At 35.1% G+C, this 21,980-nt stretch overlaps 1 protein-coding gene and 1 pseudogene across 1 annotated transcript; one reads left to right on the top strand and one right to left on the bottom strand.

Annotated features, from left to right (window-relative positions):
- Positions 1-1,368: 1,368 nt before the first annotated feature.
- Positions 1,369-8,327, bottom strand: LOC147910682 (uncharacterized). Its single transcript, XM_087415588.1, has 5 exons — positions 8,321-8,327; positions 6,557-6,816; positions 6,151-6,475; positions 4,348-4,382; positions 1,369-2,482 (listed from the first exon to the last, which is right to left on the bottom strand). The coding sequence occupies exons 1-5, from the start codon at positions 8,325-8,327 to the stop codon at positions 2,420-2,422; spliced, it is 690 nt and encodes a 229-aa protein (XP_087271714.1). The 3' UTR covers positions 1,369-2,419.
- Positions 8,328-8,884: 557 nt separating this feature from the next.
- LOC147910683 (uncharacterized) lies at positions 8,885-21,544 on the top strand (annotated as a pseudogene).
- Positions 21,545-21,980: the final 436 nt, after the last annotated feature.

Raw genomic sequence — 21,980 nt, forward strand, 5'->3', positions numbered from 1 at the left:
ATTGATTCCGGTGACGTGAACGTATTGGAGCGTGTTGGGCACGTTGGAGCGTGTGACGTGAACAAACCTCTACTATCATTGGAATATCCAGTGTTCGCCTCTAATCACGGAACTGGACAAATTTAGATAGGCTTCTTCCTCTACATAAATCGCGAAAATTTAATCCACTGTAAAGTCTCGGGTTAGTTCGAAACCGGCCGAACCCTCCCTCGGACGTAACAATGTAAGAAAAATAATCAACTATGATTGATCGATTTCTATGCCTACTCCTTAATCAACTACTGTTACTGCCCATTGTAGACTATGCATTACGCTCGCTTGCGAGCATCGTTTGTCCTTGTTTAATATTTGATAAACGACAAGAATAAAATGATTTTACGACCGTATGAGCGTTAAGTAAAACGCAGCCTTAAGATGCATTTTCATGAGCTGCTCAAACTGGTCGTTTCAGCGACAAAAAAGATTACGATGACTTTTGTCGCAAAATTATTAGGGACTCCGAATAATAAAAGGAACAGAGAACAAAGAATAAGAATTTCAACCTATCAGAAACTGTGTATTTCACAATATATGATTTGTGAAGGTTGAAATCCTTATTCTCTATTCTCTGTTTCCTGTTCCTTTTATTGTGGAGTCCTAATAATTTTGCGACAAAAGTCGTCGTAATCTTTTTCGTAATCCTTAGAGCAACAATTTTACACACGACAAAGAGCAAAAAGCGTTAAATTTGACATTTAAGCGACAGATTTGATATGTTGTTCGCATTTTTTATGTATCATTTACAATATTAATACGCTGAATTAAACAGTTATTATATTATTCTGATTGTAACACACATATCGAATCCTCTATCTGGATCAGCAATAAAAAAAAGAATAAATTAAATTATGTATTGAGTCATCTAAAAAGTATCCGCGATACTTTATCACTAGATATATGACCATCAACACACATCTAGTGACAAAAAACCGCGGATATTTTTTAGATTTCCCAATATATCGCAGTCAACGGTGGTCAACATGATCGACGGTATATCAGCACTGTCAATAACGTTTGAGCGTTTGACGCTTGTAGTTGAAACTATAAACTTTTAGCCGCTGGATAACGAGAAACAAATCTGTCCCTCAAATTAAGTATTTTAGCAGCACATGAAAATAACCTTTAGAGTCCTATATATAAGAGAAGCGATATCACGATTTCTGATTGTTGATACCTCTATCTAATTAAAACAGCCATATTGTGGTTGCGACATCATATGTTTTTTTTTGTCTTCAGCTGAACTGGTACATACACATACCTAAAATAGATATGCAATATGACGTTTAGCCCGAATCCTCATATACGCGTATCCTCAATAGCGTTTTGACACAGAGCGCTGATTGGTGAAAAGTTGTGGAGATAAAAATTTACCTCCGTTTTTCACTAATTAGCGTTCGGTATCAAAGCGCTGTTGTTCGTATGAGAATTCGAGCTTAGCTTTTTGTGTGACATTTGTAATTGCATTACTTAATCGCTACATTATTCAACAAAAAAACACAAAACCATTAATACTTGCTTAACCTTATCCTGATGGAGTTCATAATTCTTAATGAAGCATGAGATAAGAGTAAGACCAGAATCAGACTATGCATTGAAGATTGAGATTAAAGATTGAAATCTTCATCAATGAAGACAAAAAATTATGGCTCTTTTTGTTCTGATTGGTCAAATATCAATCTTTCAATTTTCAATCTCATTCTTTAATACGTAGTCTGATTCCGGCCTAAGAAGACTTAACTGTGTGTTGAAAGTGGTCACGAAAAATATTTCGTGTACTGCCAGATTCGCCGAACGGAATAACTTGCAACATTTCGTCGCCATATAATGCATGGTCTACAATGGGCAGTAGCAGTAGTGGATTAAGGAGTAGGCGTAGAAATCGACCAATCATAGTTGATTATTGTCACTCCGCAATAACTTTAATTTTGTCCAAGAATAATTTCTAATAATATCATCGGCACAAGAAGACACGAACACGTCGAGCCGTTTAGATCGCACCTGATATCTCTCCCACCACGAACGAACTAGCAATACGATTATGGAAGGAGTTTTAGGAACGCTCGCGAGACAAAAGCTAAGAAAGAGAGTAGAGAAATAGCGCGCATCATTCAGGATGGACGCGCGAAAATTGAGTCTCCTTCCACTCTAACTTACTAAAAATATCGTGTGCGAACGTAATGCTAAGCTGAACGCGATATCGTCGCAATTTCAATTTCTGGCAATTTCAACCTCGATCTTAACTCAAAACGGCAGTCCAATTTCTAAATCATAAATCCTAATTATAAGAGAGAATCTCTATGTTAACTTAGAAGTAAAGCTGTCCTAGTAAAATTAGTTATTAAAAGTTTAATCAATGTAAGAATTATTATTAAATATACGTTCATTTAATCTTATTATAGAGCGTGTATTCTATGGACATCTCCATACTCTTAATTAATTCATTCTAATAATAATATGACTGCTATCGAATATTAACAAAAAGGTGATCGCGCACATCCTTTAGTGTGACTCAAATCGGCAGCCAAATCTTTCCAAGGAGCAGTAGAAGCTTAGATGCACACCTCCGCTGGCATTTGGGAACATTGCAGAGTATCCGTCCGAGATATCTCAAAGTAATGAAATCTCTATATCTCACTAATCGAAACTCGCCATAAATGAACCATAGAGCATGTGTCTTATCCTTCCTCGTTCGCGCATTTCTATCGATGCTCAATTTTTTCCGTTGATCTGTTCATCGTATGTACGTAGCGGCCGTTGTGTGTCCGCCTTATTTCACCAATAAAGAAAGCGGAATAATTAAATGCATCGAATGTTACGCCGCGTTATCGCCTTCCGTAAAGGAGAATTATTACCGGATTCTGCGTCATCACATCCATTTGGGTTATCCCGAAGGGCTCCATACCTGTAACGCAAGCTCTCTGATATTAATTACGCTTTGTGCGGTTACAACTTGCCCCAGAGTATTAGAAAGATTCCTCGTATTCTTGAGAGCGACGGAAGAGCAACCGTGGATCCGAATTCACTATAATCGTTATATCCAGTGTTCGCGTCTAGCCAATCAGTAGAATAGACAATCCCGGCCTTTCCCTCTAGTGCGCGAAATCGCGAGTTCCGTATCTCACCTATAATCTCAGGTTAATCCGAAACCGTGAAATCGTCGGACCACCCTGAGACATGACATTATTTTTCTCACATTCAACTATGATTGATCGATTTCTATGCCTATTCCATAATCAACTATTGTTACTGCCCATTGTAGACCATGCATTAGAATTGTGACAGAATGATATGACAAAACATTTAAGGTTAAAAACATATGATAATTTGTTACGCAAGGCAGACCGTTTTTCTGCCGGATTCTTTTTAATGAAAACGAGTCGAATGACTACATTTGAGGTGAGAAGACTAATCTAAATAAATAAATCTAAATAAATAAAAAAAACAAAAACTAAAACTTTACACTTTATGCTAAAGATAATTTTATAATTTTCTTTAAAATATTACATTACGATTACAAATAAAATGTAACTAAATTATATTTACTTTAAAAAATATATTGTAACAATTACTTAAACTCTGGGAGCTTTTCAACAAGCGACACTGTGCAACAGTGATAATCACCCTACATCTCCGTTTAAGCAAGCATGCAACGATTCACTGTACCACACCATGTCATCTTTGTCTCTTGTTGGAAAACTCCCCATGTTTACTTCTCAGAAGATAGGTATTTAATACACATATTGGGTCATCTAAAAAGTATCCGCGGTTTTTTGTCACTAGATGTGTGTTGATGGTCATATATCTAGTGACAAAGTACCGCGGATACTTTTTAGATGACCCAATATAATGCAGTCACAAGTATATTATACACATATAGGCTGTTTTCTAGCTAGGACACAGAGATGTTATAGGGTGCTTTCCAGGCTTTTAGGATCGACACAATATAGGTTTGTTCGCGTTGCACGCTCCAACATGTCCAACAACACGCTCCAATACGTTCGCGTCGCGTTAGAGCATATGTCACGTCCGCAGTAACTTCATTTTGTCCAATGATTATTTTTCGAACATACTCGCCACCGGGCCCGAATAATATACACGGGCATCTTTCAGAACGCATCTGACGCTTCTCCTCACATCAACAGCGGCGCGGTCAATGGAAGGAGATTTTAGGAACGCCCCCGGGCACTCAGAAAAGAAGACAGAGTAGTACTAGTAGTAATTCGCATCGTATAGAGTGGACGCGCGCGAAATTCAGGCTCCTATTCCATTGTCCGACCACCCGCCGCTCTAAGTTTAAGCGCTGCATACGAACATAATTCTTTTTCTAAGTACTAATTCCATTTCTAATTCTCATAAAATCAAATGTAATCATAAGATCTATCGTAATCATATAAGATCTAAATTTTAATTCATAATAATCCCCAACTTAATTTGGAGATATGTCTACTTTCACGTAAGAATTAATCATCACGCCACTAATTAATGTACTAAGATGAATCATTGTTAAATATATACCTAATTAACTTTAACTCAAGTGTGAACTTAGTGAATATCCCTACCTTCTCGTTAGCTTTAACATTTTCAATATAATCGTTCGTTACTAAACATCGCAAGAGTGAAGAACCAGCCCATTATCGTGAGCTGAATCGACAATTGATTCATCTTGGAAGCTGCAGAAGCCTTTCTCCCTGACCACTTCTTTCTACTGACATTCGGAAACACCAGAAAACATTAACCAGGCATCGCAAGGTAAGCAAACTTCTTTCTATATTTCGGTAACTGAAATCTATCGTCGATAAATCGCACCCAGCATGTGTCCCACACACCCGCGTGAATCCATCGATGCTTCTAGCGGTTAGTCCGTACTCTACGTGAATGCGTAGTGCATGCTGCGTATCTTAATTTTTCTTTCAGCATAGGGAAAACAGCAAAATCAAATCAATGCCGTGAGTATTACACTTCCGCGCCGGAAAATAAAAAGAGGGATTATCAAAGGGTCTTGTGGCATTATATTCATTTGGGTTACCCTAAACGCTTCGAATTCTGTGTATGCTCTATACTAACAGTCACTCGGCATGCCGTCGCAAATTGTCTCGATTGCCCCGAAGTTTTAGAAAAATTCGTTGGTTATCTAGGGAGAACGGAAGAACAACCATGGAATGATTCGGAATCCACTATAATCGGGATGTCCATCCAAAGCATGCCTTTAACCAATCAATTTATTGTTATATTACAAGTCCGATCGAGAGCCTTCCCGCGAATCCGCGACGCTTGAATTGCCAGTTTTATTCCAATCTTATAGTCTCGGGTTAATTCGAACCTCCGGAGGACCGGCCGAACCTCCCTATGATATAACATTTTCTGGTGACAGCGGTGGGATTGCTGATAAAAACTCCCGCGCGCCTTATCCGCCGGAGCATGCCCTCGAGTGGCGGATCTCCGCAAGACATACGTCATTTCGATATGATAATTCATCGAAAGTTTTACCTCCAAACCTCTTTAGCCTCCTGAGCGACGGCGCTTTTCTATCGAGAGTACCACACACAGGTTCCCCTCTGTTACGAGTGCTTTGCCTCCGACATCTCGGAACTCAAGCGCGCGAGTTACGATTATATATATATATATGCACTACACTTGCATCGGCAAGAAGACCACCCATGAAGAGTGTAGTTCATGTTGCGCTTTTCTGGCTAATCACACCCCTATCTCTCGCGGCTCTTGCGATTGGTGCCTGCGCACAGTAGATGATCATTTGTTCTACTCGCGAGTTGAGAACAACGGGCCGCCCCGAGAAACCCGTCATATTATATCACATTAATTTCCTCCAACCCGCGGAGTAACACTCGAACCTCTCGTAAAGAAAAAACGTTTAATAATGGAGACTCGTGAGAAGAAGGGAGTGAAGACGAGCTAGAAACGTTGCAACAGGCCCTCGCGAAACAGGAGGAGCGAATAAAAAGTCAGGGGGTCGCGAACGCACGAGAACGCGCGGAAATTGAAAAGAAACGCGATATTTTCGCTCGAGATGTCGAAGCCGAGAGAACGCGATTGCGGACCGAACGAAATGCCTTAGAGCGAGACCGCGAAGCCCTAATTAAAGAAAAGGAAAACGTGCGGGAAGACGAGCTGGTTTCCGTGATCTGCTCGTCTCGTTCAAGGACGAGATATTTTGAAAACTTAGTAGTCTTCGCCGAGATGTACAGCATTCGGGACAATAAAATACATAGGTTACGCATTTTTGTGGAGGATTGAATAATTTAGCAATTGAATACTTCGTCATTTGAAAATTTGTGAACTTTGACCCAGCCAAAGTTCGTGCAAATTCGATAACTGCATGCTTTGCTTCTTGTGAAAAATTAAACCGTAGTGCCATAGCTTGAATCATATTAAGAACCTCCCATGCACTCATGTTAGATTCTTCAAACATTATCGTGTTCTTCAAATATGGCATCCGTGAAATCGTGTGCATCATCGTAAAAGCTACCCTCAATGTTTTCTAACTCACAATCAGACATACTTTCGTTCTCGCTATCATGTACTTATTATTTGTTTCGGTATTAATGTCGAAAATTCTATCGCTACTGCCATCGCTGGTGTTATTCACAATTTCTTCATTGTCAAATGTTGATATGTTTGGTAATGATTTATTCTTGGATGACGCTGTTTTAATATTACAGTTAGAAGTTCTACTGACATCTGATAAATATCCGGGGCGTACATTATCTGTTATATCTGTCTCAGAATCATATCTGATTAATTGTAAGCCCGATTCGCGACCTATAAAAAGCAATATAAATATAAGTTGTGAGTTCTCGAAAATGAAGACAATGAAATTTCTTACAATAGACATACAGTATAAATACAAATTCAATCTATCCTAATCCCATTAATGTACAATTTCAAAGTATTTCTTTCAAGTATTTTTCGTGACAAAAACATGTATTAATAATAGAACGTTGAAAAATAACTCAGTTATTTATATTTATAGAATATTGTATTAAAATATACATAATTGTAATTATTTTTTATATACAAAATATTTATTAGATTGTATTTTCATTTTCCACCTTCTTTGCGTAGAAGGGTGAACATCAGTATTATGTAAATTGTCTTGCATTAAATAATATTTTCATTTTTTCTGCACTGTTTCGGTATTATCTTCCATGTGTACTCTATAATTAGATGAATTTATTTTATTACTTAATAAGAATCTTACAACAATAAATTAATTTTGTTATTTAAGGGATCTTACAATAAATTATCAATATTTTATCACTTATACATATTTATGAATTGACTTTATAGAATTACAGAATATAATATTTTACACAATTATGTAAAGTTTTCTATAAAAGCTTATTCAAAAATACAATTGAACCTCCGTAAAAGTAACCTGTCGGGACCGGCCAACCTCCGTAAAAGTAAAACTTCCTCTCTTTCTTCAATGCGCTTGCGCAAAGTTCTTCTTTCCGTGAGACAACACAATACAGTAAACTTTTATGACATAACCATAACCAAAACAAGCCATGCGATTCAATAGACTTATATCACCAAGTGTGTTAAACATTTACTATGTTTACATCATTACATTCGTGCAATCGGATTTTATGGTTAGAATTGCATGCGTTTAGCATTAAGTAGACCGCAGCCTAAGGCACTATAAACGTAGATATTCACATTCCACAATTTTCAATTCTTTCCCGGTTTTCTCATTTGTTACTCTGTCCTCACTGCGGCGGAGTGGGGACAGAGCAATGGATGGGGAAACCGGGAAAGGATTGAAAATGGTAGAATGCGAATACCTACGTTTATACTTAGTGAGAAATGATCGACAATTCGACGTCGATTTGACGTCAATTCGACATCGAATTGACGATTATTTCTCACTAAGTATAATAGTGCCTTAATTCGACTATGATTGGTTGATTTCTACACCTACTCCTTAATTCACTTTCTACAATCGAAGTGCTAGTCAGCTCTTTGATAGTCTTATAATTGTTCGGCAGGAGTGATTTTATCACTTATTTATCCACTTATTTATCCACGTGAAATATAACAAACGTAACAAATTTCAAAGCAAGATTTTTTAATAGAAATATTTACCATTATTTTTTTAATTATTAATATTAATCCTATTTTTGCTTGATCTATTTATGTGTGTAATTCTATTTTTATTGTAAAAATATTGTATATTAATTTTGTATATGTATATATATATATATATATATATATATATATATATATATATAAAACGAGCAACATTTTTAAATTTCTTCACTACTGTCCATTGTAGACTACGCATAGACTTAAAGTTTAGGTAATGGCTCATTGTAGAGAGTTTAGACGACACAGTGGACACAAGTATCATTCTATTTTTTTTATTCATTTCGAATACAAAAAAGAATAAAATGATGTTTATATAAGTGCGTCTTCTAAAAGAAAAGCATAGTTAATTATATACAGTGACAACCAATGACAGGACGATTCTGGAAAAAAGCGCGGCTCTGATTGGCTGTCGCTATACCTAACGATAACGACAATCGTTATGATAAAACGGTTAGAAAATCCGCAACAGTGTCGTGCAGGAGCCAAGAGTCAAGTATACGCGCGAGAAGTAAAAGAAACATGAAAATTACAAAAGAATGTAACGATATACTTAAAATATAAGTTAATTTTATTCTATATTTTCGTTCATTTTCGTTCTCACGCTTATATTCAGTATTTAATCTAACAATTATTTGTTATGTAGCGATCGTTGTAAAACATAAAACTTGCTGTCGATATAATAATAACTGGCAGAATTAAATAACATTGAACGCAATGTATGCATACGTTAGCTTTAAAGATGGAAAGAGGGAGATTATAAAAACTGAAAATATTCGCCACTTCGATCCAGCAAATTTCGACAAAACTAAATTATACAATATACGTTGGAAGGATGACCATTACTACGAGGGTGCCATTGCCTTTGTACGAGGTACAACCGCAGCCATTTTGTAATCGTAACCATATATATCTTTCAATTCCATTCAAATCATAATAATTCAAGTAACTTTGATACATTCATAATTATATCCCCTGGAAAAAATGTTTCTCAGAATTTTTATACAAATTAGAACACATTTCAGAAATATGCAGAATATTTATGTTTCGCAGAATATTTCTTAGAATTTTTCATATGTGAATTATTCTGAACTGAATATTCTAATAATTAAGGTTTGTATTATATATATATCAACAAATTTGAGAAATTTAAAAAATGAAACAGAAATTTTGAAAAATTATGAAATTTATATAAAAATGATGAAAAATTATGTAAAAAATTCTGAGAAAAATTTTATAATCCTATATAATTTTTCTGAAAATTTTTGCATATAATTTTTTGGAATTTTTATGGAAACAAGAATATTTTTCAAAATTTCTGAATAATTTCATAACTTTACAAAAAGTTTCTCAGATTTTTTATACGTATCTTAGAACATTTCAGAATTCATATATATGAAAAATTTTTAGAAAAGATAGAAGGCTTTCTTATAATATTTCTGGAAAGGACCTCCAATTTATATATAACAATTCTCAGAAAAAATTTCAGCAGGGTTTTCATTTTGCTGTATATATATTTTATTATATCATATTTGAGAGAATAATGAATTGCGTTCATCTAAGAAATAAGGATTTTCAAACGAACTATATGTGAATAGTACTAGTGGTGGGAATGGCTTAGAAGAAGTCGCGACAGCAAAAAAATTTCTATGGATTTCTTTTGCCACCGCGCGTCATAATCCTTCCAGATCGTTTCCAAACTCCCACTCAATCGTTCTATATATAATAGTTCGTCTGAAAACTGAGATCCTTATTGCTAAGAAATCGATTTCTAAAATCAATATGTATAATAAATTGAATTTAGCTCTGATATATGAAGGTATATACACAGTGCGACAAATATATTTGCCCCGGACAGAGCCTGAAAATCAAATTGAAACAACAATATGCATATTTTTTGGTTTTATTATTCAAAATATTCTCTTCTGGCTTCAATACACTTGTTACAGCGATTCAATAGTGATTCAAATGCATGTTCTAGCTCAGTTTGCGGAATTGCCTCTAGTGCCTGTGTAGAAGCTGATTGGATGCTGGTCGGAATGTCATCAAAAAAGCGTCCTTTCAATTTCAATTTTGGGAATAATGAGAAGTCGCAGGGGGCCAAATCAAATGAATACGGTGGATGGTTTAACACAGAGACACAATTTCGAGCCAAACATTGACGCACAATCAATGAAGTGTGACTCAGTACATTATCATGCAACAAAGACCAATTTTCTGGATCACGATATTCGGGGCGAATTCGATGAATTCTGCCCATCAATCGCTTTAAAACTTCGAGATAATATGCACCAGTAATTGTTTGGCCAGTTGGAACAAACTCTTTGTGGATAATACCTTTGCTATCAAAGAATGTGATGAGCATTGTCTTGATTTTTGATGGAACTTTTTTTGCTTGTGGTGAATTTTTTGACTTCCATTCCGCACTTTGACGTTTCTGGATCATATTGAAAGCACCATGTTTCATCACCCGTAACAATTGATTTTAGGAAGTTTGTATTATTTTCTGTGGCTACAACGATGTCTCTGAAATAATTGATTCTCGCTGATTTTTGATCGCTTCTTAATGTGTGTGGAACAAACTTCGCACAAATCTTCGTTTTACCCAAATCTTCATGTAATATGGTTCGAATCGTTTCTCTACTGATATTTAAAGCCTCCTCCATCATTTTTAGTGATGCATTGCGATCGTTTGCAACAAAATCACGTACTTTTTCGATCATTTCGGGTGTTCGAACCAAAATTGGCCGTCCTGATTTTTTGTCATCTTCAAGGCTCTCTCTCTCTGCCTTCCAAAAAACGCTTTTGCCACTCAAAAACAGCTGTACCATCTAGACATTGACTGCCGTAAACTTGTTGCATCGATCGGAATGTTTCTGATGCACTTTTACCAAGTTTTGCGTTAAATTTAATCACTGCTCTTTGTTCCATATTAAAATTTCTACCTCGACTAAAATCTTGTTTAACATGAACTGTCATATCTTTGTTATATGTCAACCAACATGAATGAAACTTTGACAGATGATAGCAAAATGTTCAACCTTTAAAATACATGTTTGAACGCACAGATGTCGCCACTGGTTGCTGAGATGTGGTTCGTGTCCGGGAACATATTTGTCGCACTGTGTAAGATTTATGATAATTATATAATATATACATTCAATACAAAAAAGTAAAAAACAACTCAAAATGTACATAATAAAAATTTAAAAAATGTGTTTTTATCATTATCAAATAAAGAAATAAGATCGTTTTTTGCCCCTTCTCGATTTCCATTAAACAATATTTTTTTGTATAGTATATAATTGATATTAGGAACATAAAAATATGGTTATTATGTAAAATGAATTAATTATATATATAATTAATAAATATATATATCATTAATCATGCGGATCGAGTATTTTTCTCATATGATGGTTTATGCGAGAAAAAAATTCGGTCCACTTAAAGCAATAATTAATTCATTATTATTAGTCCAAAAGTACATCGATCATAATAGTATGTAACGCTTTTTATGACTAATTAGTGAACTATATATAATACAATATATTTGCTGCTTTATTATCATGTTTTTTACTTTGTCTTTGTTGTGCATAAAATACAAAATGTAATAAAAAAGCAAAATAAAAGAAAATTAAAACTTAATAATTATTATAACTTTACATACAGTTTATAGAATAATTATACTTATTTATGATACAGTTTAGAGGTAATAATATTTATCACTTTTTTGTTACAGGCACTCATATGTCAGGAGTGATCAATAGTTAATTTTTTCATTATGTTATATTCATCTTCATTTTGAGAATATATACTATGATTTTGAGAATATACAGGGTTGGCTATATTCGACGGAAAGATCTGGCAACACTGTAACTTTTGACAGAGATGTTAGATCGAGTAACGACGTTTCCCATGATTGAAAAAAAAAACATCTTTCCGTCGAATATGGCCAACCCTGTATATTATATGAGAATATATAATATGATTGTAATGTGATATATGATTGTGACGTCAATATGATGATAGATCCATATAATAAATAAAATTATTTTATTAGTTCACTTATGTCATGAAAAGGATTTAGATACTACATATCTAAACTAATAATAATAAATTAATTATAGTTTCATATGGATCGAGTTTTTATGTCACATAATGGTTATATTTGATATTTCTAATAATCATACAATACAACAAAAATATTTTATACAATTTTTTCTTCTACTTCATAAATTCATAAAAAAGTTATGCAAATGTTATCATAAAAACGTTTTTAATATTATAATTTTTACGTTATTAAAATTAAATTATTTTTTATTTGTTTATTTTGGAAAAATAGTTTTATTGTGAAACTTACAAGCGCTTTATAATATTTTTTAAAGTATATAATTCATTTAACATTAAGATATCTTGGAATTGTATCATTTGTCTGCTTTTTAGAAACTGAACAAGAAATAAAGGGCGAAATAATTGCGAAGAGAACGAATGTTCCTTCTATTGACAATTGTCTTACGGCCTCGGAAAAGTGAGAATGAAACCAATGGAAAAAAAACCTGTTTCAAAGGATGAAACCATTGGAAAAAAATCCGTTTCACATGATCTTGTTAACAGGAAAATCGAATCACTAAAGTTGAAACAAATAATAAGAAAGGCTTACAAAGATAATATTTCTTTTAAATTAAAAGTTGTGTATATCTATTCTATTAATTACATAAAAAAATTAATATAAACTATGAATATAGAAAAAAAGAAAAAAAAAGCGGTCGTGTTGACACTTACCTCACGACCAACTCGCAAATAAGTGATGAAGCCAATGAAAAAGAACAGCCTATTTTGAAAGAAAATACTGACCTTATTAAGCCAAAAAATCAAACAAAAAAAGACTTACAAAAATAATATTTGAAAATCAATTGTATATACCAATAATATTATTTACATAAAATATTGATTATGAATTATTAATACAGAAAAAAAACAAGGAAAGACGCTGATGAAACAAATGCAGTTGAAGAAAAGGATAAAGAGAATGAGTTAGTTGCTGTTAATGCTTGTAAGATAAAAAATTAAAAAACTTACCCAAACAGCACACAATATTTATAAAATATTTATATAATATTTATAAATATTTATAAGATTTATTTTAAATATTTTGTGAATATTTTTGTGGTTTTAGGTTGCACAGATCATAAACATTTATTTTAAATATTATGAAATATTTATTATAAATGTTATAGTAAATGCTGTGAAGATATTTAATGAGACATTATAATCCAAGTAAAAAAATACTTATTAGAAATATTTATTTGTATTTATCATAAATATTCTGTGCTGGGTAATAGCTTAAAAACATCTCGAATCTTGAGCAACGTCTATAGATTCCCTTATTTTCTTTATATTTCTTGATGGAAAGGTCCCATTAGCGCACATCCCGATAACACACATCTACTCACATCGGCCTGTGCCTAGTAATTTTTCATTGTTTTACGAATGAGAATATTTTATTTTATAATAAATTGGCTAATTAGCGATGTGCGTTATCGAATCCCTCTCTTTCTTTATATATTGGGAGTGTGAATAAGTTCTCGCCGTTTCACCATCAGATGCGGTATAAAAAGTTTGTGTGTATAATTAAAGATGATGACGCCTCTATATTGAAGTTCTATAACCTATGTTTAAAATCAATGCGTGTCTTTCCTTTAACCGATAAAGAACATTTTCTTTTCGTACCATAAAACATGTCAAATTTCGTGCGAAATAAACCGGGATTTATTTTTATAATATTTTTGCGGGGAATTTTACTGCACTATTTTATTCAGAAGAAATCTGCAGCTGAAACGCACAGAATTCTTGTAGAAACCTATGGTGATCATGCTTTGTCGGAAAGAACATGCAGAGATTGGTTTAACCGATTTAAAAATGGTGATTTTAATCTTCAAGATAGAGAACGCAGTGGTGCATCAAAAAAGTTTCGAGACGAAGAATTGGAAACATTACTTGATGAAGATCCATGTCAGACGCATTGCAAAATTATTAGGAGTTGATCGAACAACAGTTTTAAAACGTCTGTCAGCATTAGGAATGATACAAAAGGAAGGATCTTGGGTGCCGTACGAACTGAAGTCGAGAGACATCGAACGGCGTATTGTCACGTGTGAACAGTTGCTTCAACGACAAAAAAGGAAAGGTTTTTTACATCGTATTGTCACTGGTGATGAAAAGTGGATATACTACAGTAATCCGAAGCATAAAAAATCATGGATTAAGCCTGGCGAAGCAGTAGCATCAACGCCAAAGCGGAATATACACGGTTCCAAGCTCATGCTCTGCATTTGGTGGGATCAGCTGGGGGTAGTGTACTACAAGCTGCTCCAACCCAACCAAACCATCACAGGAGATCTCTATCGACGACAATTGATGCGTTTGAGCCGAGCATTAAAAGAAAAACGGCCGCAATATGAGCAAAGACACGATAAGGTTATTTTGCTGCATGATAACGCTCGGCCGCATGTCGCGGCACCGGTCAAAACATACCTGGAAACGCTGAAGTGGGAGATCCTATCCCACCCGTCGTATTCACCAGACATTGCTTCTGATTACCATCTATTTCGATCAATGACGCACGGCCTGTCTGAGCAGCAGTTCTCATCATATGAAAATACCAAGAATTGGATCGATTCGTGGATAGCCGCAAAAGAAGTGTCGTTTTTTCGACGTGGAATTCAAATGCTGCCAGAAAGATGGGACAAAGTTGTCTCCAGCGATGAGCAATACTTTAATTGACTTGTTCTTTTATTATTTTTTTTTTATAAAAGATTTATTTTCACAAAAAAACGGCGAGAACTTATTCACACTCCCAATATAAACATAATATAAAGCAATATATATTTGTTGTAGACAATATTTTTCACGGATATAAGAAGTGATAACCTGGCTTAAGCCGGCAGTACACGGTGCTTGTTTTCTTGTTGGATTGCTAGCTGGATTAAAATCTTGCCATCGTATTGGCTGCAATGCTGGCACTATTAATACCGCAGCCAATACGATGGCAAGATTCTAATCCAGCTGGCAATCCAACAGGAACAAAGCACCGTGTGCCGGCTTTACGTAAGTTAAATAAATAAAAAATAATGTTGTAGATTCGTTTACTATCACAAACATTTTTGTATAAAAATTCTTCCATGTATTCATATATGATTGCAGAAAAAAAAGTATGAACATTTGAAAAGAAGGATTGTTGAATTGGAGCAAAAATTGAAGCAAAAAGATACAGAGATCGAAGCTCTGAAAGCAGAATCACTGCAAGAGTGAAATTTGATCACCGATTGTATGCGCACGAACATAGATTTACAGAAAAAAGTCATTTCCGAATTTAACGAAATGAAAGATAAAAATGTAAACCTTACTTAATCATTTGATGTGCATTATGAAATTATCTAATTATCTAATAATACAAATTTTGTATAAACTACTAAAGCTTGTTCTACAATAGAGTCGCAAGTTGTAAGCCCTAAGAAATTGACCAATCACAGTTGAATATGAGAAAAATAGTCGACTATGATTGGTTAATTCCTTACGGCTTACGGTTTGCAATCCTATTGTAGAACAGGTTTAAGGGGCTTTCGGGTTTTCTCCATGTCTTGATCCATTGAATGAACATTGGAGTTCACCTCATCCAACTTCATCAGAGCAAGGCGTAATCTAATACCCAGTATGCGCCTGATGAAATGAATTGCAATGTTCATGAAACGTTGACATTTAATCACTCAAGATACAGAGACAGTTCGGAAACCTCTTAGTTTTGAAAATACCCGTGGAAGTCTAAAGAACATAATTTTGTATAGATATTATTCGCCATTTCAGACAAAATAATCCAGAAACGATGGACCCAAATGGAGCCTATGTAGCTATTGGATCACAGAGAATGGATGGACTTATAGAAAGCGTATGTAATATTGACGAAAACATTTTCATAAACTGAAACTTGTGGAGTATTCTAATACTAAATATATTCCTGTAATAAAGTCATATCTGTAGATACTTAAGTTTGCGATCTCAATGTAATTGAGTGCAATATAATTGTGACATCAATGTAATAAAGTGCAATATGATTTTCTTCTTTTACAAACTACTATATACACATTTTTTCTAGATTCACATTGGAAAAAATTTATGGATACCTGTTAGACAATTTGATACCTTATTGTGTCAAAAAAAATCAACAGTATTTGTAAAGGAATTGGCTAAAGTCGTATTTGAAGAAAAAACACTGTTAACAAGCACAGTTACAGGCAAAATTTCAAATAGAAGTATACGTACTAACACTATGTCAACAACTAAAAAATTAAATTAGGTCGAAAATTAGCAGCTATAAGAAGTATTTGTTTGTTATTATTAAATTCACAATTTATTGATCATACATAACATAATAATTCATTGGAAATAAATTAAATATTGACAGATTCATTAGAATTTCTTTTGTTTACGAAAAATTTCAACAAGATGGATATGGTAACATGCACATTTGAATAACGTGGGTAATTATTAATAAGCAGTTATATTGCTGATTTAAAAAAAAATAAACGACTAAAAGAGATATTGGAACTTGATAGAAAAAGTATAAAATAAACATTTTTTCAAAGAATTATTAACTTCTTATTTGTAACAAAATATTGGAGTATAATTATGATATTTGTAGCCACAGATTCTGAAAATAATAGAGTGCAAATACCATAGAACGACGATGATAATGCGAATTCTATGACTAACGAGAACATTTAAGTGACCAAGAAAGTGAATTAGACGAAAACGCATAACAGTCACCAGTCGATCGAAACACTTATAAATGATATATTTAAAATAACTGAATAATATTAGACTGTAAGAGAAAAGTACTTCTTCAAAGTAGAAGAGGAAATATAAATGCAATCGTTCGTTACAATTTAATGAACGAAATAAAAAAATTTTTTTCTATAATTTTTCAATATTAAATTATACAACTTATTTCTATTTTTTTTATTATTAAATTTTAGCTGATATGCTGACTTTGTAATTAAATTTTGCTATTCTCTTCAACTTACTTATAATCAATAAATAACTCAACCCAATAGTTGGGTTTTATATATACAGACTCGAATGGTTAAAAAGTTAATATAAAATGATAATTAATTGTTCGAGAGCGAAATAAAACGAGAGTGATAGAACAAAAATCTGAGCGAGAAGGCGTTTGAACTACAGTTCGACTTACGCAAATCTCTGATTATAAGTCGAACGCAGTTTTCTGGCGGCGGAGCGTCTCACAGGCGATTGTACTTTTTATGGAGCGATCTTTGACCAAAAAAACGAAGAAGAAGGGATCACAGCTCGATTCGGCCTTTTATTCCTTTTGCAGCACAAAGGCTTTCTTTTTTAATCACCTATGAGAGTCTAGAAAATTATAAAAATTGAGGTGACCCTCACGATTTGAGCGATTGGCAATTCTCGACCGCGACGGCCAAGCGGTACGCTATTGCCATGCGCGCCCGCCAAATCAGGAATGATTGGGGTGTCCGCATGTTGCGTATTTTTCACGTCACGCGAGCGCTGTGACTACTCTGAATGTGATTGCCGTTTTAGTGGTTGGAATTTGTGTACGTACGACATGCGGGTTCGTTTTTTGGAAACTTCTAGAAGCATTTGAAATTGTTCCAGAAGCATGTTTCAATCCGCTTTCAATCCGCATGTCGCACATATACCGAACCTGCGAAAGCTGATTTTTGGATGCATCTCGAACATTAATAATAAATTTTCTACACAATAATGAATGTATATTAAACTCATCTATCTATTTCATGAAATTATTCCCATTGGTTTCGGTTCATCAGCGGTTTATCTAATTAAAACCTATTAAAATATAAATGTTCATATTGTGTGTGACAGACACACAATATGTGTGTGTGTGTGTGTGTGTGTGTGTGTGTGAATTCTCTTATTAATATTTGTGTTCAGTAGAAAAAGGTTTACAACTATTGTAAAATTCCTTAATATGTTTAATTCTTATGTTAGTTCTCCTAAAAGTTTAAATCAATCATATTAAAGAATTTTATAACAGTTGCAAAGCAGCTTGTTTTGCCGAGCACATTGAACCGTATTCATTTAAAAAAAAATCAATTTCTCTTAATTGCAATTCGTCGAAAGCAAACGAAAAGCAGACTATATAAATTCACCGATTATTGAATTTGATATCTACAACTTGTGCGATTAAAATCTTTTGGCAAGCAATCCTATAAAAAACTATTCAATCCTATTCGAAGGAAATTTGAAATATCTTATTAATTCTTGTTTAGCGCCTTTTTGTATGATATACGCCGATATAATCCTATTACGTTTATTCCGATTCATTCCGATTTGAAAAGTAAATCGGAAAACATCGGAAAGTTTCTCAATCGGTTTTAATTAGAACACAATATAATTTTAAGCAAATAAATTTACCAATTAATTCCCATTGGATGTGACATCTGCAACTTGTCCGATTGAAACTTATTGGGAAGCAATCCTATAAAAAAAACCATTCCTAAAAACGAATGCGCACATCAAATAAAACCACTTTTACGACTCGACCATTTGAACAACGAAGAGACAGCGCATATAAATAGACTTATAGCAAACACAGCGACCTTTTCCAATTACCCTCCGACGCACTTGACTGCACGAACGTCATTTATCACAAAATAAACACCACCGATCCTCGCCCTATTCACATCAAGCAATACCGCTACCCACCAATCCACAAAGCTGAAATAAATCGAAACTTTTAAATAATAATATTATCCGTCCCTCCGATTCTCCTTATAACTCCCCCTTCTGGATGCCCAAAAAGACTGACTCATGTGGAAACAAGAGATGGCGCATGGTGATGGATTACCGATCATTAAACAAAAGGACGGTCGGCGTACCCCCTCTCAAATATTACAAAAATATTGGATCAGCTTGGAAGCGCTAAAAACTTTAGTGTATTTGACTTGGCGTCGGAGTTGGGCCATCAGATCCCCATGAATAAGGCGAACGCGTCAAAGAACGCTTTCTCTACGGACACTATCAATTTAATCGCATGCCATTCGGCCTGAAAAATGCGCCAGCCACGTTCCAATAGCTCATGAATCAGGTCTTGTCCGGAATACAGGGAGTCGAAATGTTCGTTTACCTATGTGTACAGGTTGGCCATATTCGACGGAAAGATGTTTTTTTTTCAATCATGGGAAAAAAACATTTTTTGCTATTCATTTTAAAAATCATTTAATATGGTTCAAGGTCTTTCCGTCGAATATGGCCAACCCTGTATATAGTCGTCTTCGATATAGTCGTGTATGCCAGCTCTTTATGGGAATACAAAGCAAAATTTAACAAATTGGCGGAGAGATTACGAAAAGCGAATTTGAAACTTCAGCCCAACAAATGCAAGTTCCTACGCAAGGAAGTCTCATATTTAAGCCACATTATTGGAGAAGACGGAGTGAAACTGGACCCGCAAAAAATTCACGTGATAGAAAATTTTCTCAGACTGAACGACCCTAAGAACATCAAACAGGTTTTAGGCCTGTCGATAGAATGTCATGGTATAAAATCGAAAACATTTTAAACGACACATTCCACGATAACGTCAAAATTTCTATTTGTACTAATCAGGTTTCAGTATCTCCGATAGGCGATCGCCCGCGAATTTTAAAAGAATATCACGATTCTGCGATGGGAGGACACAAAGGCATAACGAAAACATATCTTCGTATTAAGTACCGGCCGAACATAAAAACCGACATTCAGTTACATACAGATCTATAGAAACTGTCAGTTAAAAAAACTTGTATGCGTGCAAACTCGCTAACCTATGGTCCTAACGGATATCCCGGGCACTTCGAAAAAGTTTCAATGGACATTATAGGTCCTATCTGAGACTCGAGCGGGCAACTCGTATATATTAACTATACAGGATGTCCTAACTAAATATTCCTTTGCGATACCATTAAAACAAACGACAGCGATCGACGTAGCTAGCGCATTTGTGAGTGATTTTATCTGTGTTTACGGTACCCAGAGCGATCCTCATAGACTAAGACTCGAATTTTTTAAGCGCACTCATGCGCGTGATAGCACGCAAATTTCACATCATGCAATTTAAAACCACGGCATATCATCTCCAATCGAATGGCTCAATTGAAAGAAGCCACCACTCTGAGAGTACCTTAAACAATACGTTGGCCGAAATAATGAATGGGATGAACACTTAAAACTGGCGGCCTTTTCATATACAAGCGTGTACGAAGGCACGAAGTTCACGCCGCACGAATATTTCGTAGAACGGCTAGAATCCCCACGAGCGATCCGGTTTTACCGAATGATTTAAACGAAACGTACGTGGACTATCTGACCTTGCTATTCAACTGATTCCGGGACTACGTGCAAGAAATCGCTTGTGAAAATCTTACCCGCGCAAAAAATCGATCGAAACATTATTACGATAGAAAGATTAACTTACAAACATTCAAATGAGATGACTAGGTTTATTTACTGAAGGAACCGCTAAAAGAAAAGTTTTCCGATCAGTACACAGGTCCGTATGAAGTCTTAGAAAACTTAGATAATAATAATAATATTAAGATAGCCGTAAGTAGGAATAGGACACGAATTGTACACGGGAAAAAACTCAAGAAATTGCGCTACATCGGAGAACGCGGAGCGCATCTGCCCGACGATGATGACCCGCACCCCGGACCCAGTAGAAGCGGCTGACATGATGCCAACCACCGACGCGCCAGTACAACGACCGGTACGCGCCAAGATGGATTGACCGGCAGTCGCCTTCTTCCTCGCCACCATTATACCGCTCTTCATCCTCCCAGCGCTCAGCTTGGTGGGTTATGACTGCGGAGGGCGTGTCCTCAACATAATTTCGCTGTTACTCTTAGACGTTGACAATTGTGATCTGGAAAATGTTGAATCTGACGCATCCAAAACATACAATACATCCAATTAATCCAAACTTCCGACTATGATAAATTAAGCATCCTTCAATGCCGAATGGAGATAGACCGCACAATCTACTGTGGCATGTACTCACATATTTACCGAATCCATGAAACATGGCAATCAGCGGTCAACTGAAACTTTAGTCCCGCCAATTATTCAACCTTACACATCCTGGAAGTATGTAAGCCCGGACTCTTTAGCAACGAGCGGAATCTACACCACCTAAGAGGACCTAAATAGACTCTGCATTCATATCATGTTTCTAATAGAAGAACCAGCGACCTTGAACATCATAGCTCGGGGAGCAATGGGAGGAACAATCCTGTCTGACAATATTTCGATGCTAAACCTGTTAGATGAAAAATCTCTAACGAAAATCGCTGAAAACGCTGGTTAGCGAGTATAGCAAGGATTCATAACCTTCGAATCTGCCAGTGCCGGAGTGCTCACCATCTTCATCATCATACGTCTGGTAAAATTAATAGTCGACACTATAATTCATGGATATGCGCTCCACACAGTCTATGGCTGAAGTTGGCATTTACTCGAGGCCATGTGAAGCTCCATCACACTGCATTTGGAAAAACCACCAGAACGACAGAACCAGGAGGCTCTTCTCACCACCGTGGAGGATCCCCGTAAACCCCGTCCTACGACAGAAACTCGATCTACCTCCACCACACCAGTGTCCAGTGTAAGTGCAAGTGAGAAAACTGTACTACAAAAAACTTCGCGCGATGCTAAACGACAAAGAAAGCGAGTAAATAGCTATGGTTTAACAATTAATAATATTAATCAATAATTTTAATTCCTATGTTAAAAAACCGCATTAG

Source organism: Acromyrmex echinatior, chromosome 2 (assembly GCF_024713525.1).
Source record: "Acromyrmex echinatior isolate Ae372 chromosome 2, ASM2471352v2, whole genome shotgun sequence".
Lineage (NCBI taxonomy): Eukaryota > Metazoa > Arthropoda > Insecta > Hymenoptera > Formicidae > Acromyrmex > Acromyrmex echinatior.

Excerpts from the sequence above, each read along its gene's own strand:
- LOC147910682 (XM_087415588.1), bottom strand. Across the intron at positions 4,383-6,150 it reads ACCAGCTCGTCTTCCCGCAC|AAATGGAATTAGTACTTAGA; the intron begins GTTTTCCTTTTC and ends TATGAGAATTAG. Across the intron at positions 2,483-4,347 it reads TTAGAAAAAGAATTATGTTC|AATGAATTAATTAAGAGTAT; the intron begins GTATGCAGCGCT and ends TATTATTATTAG.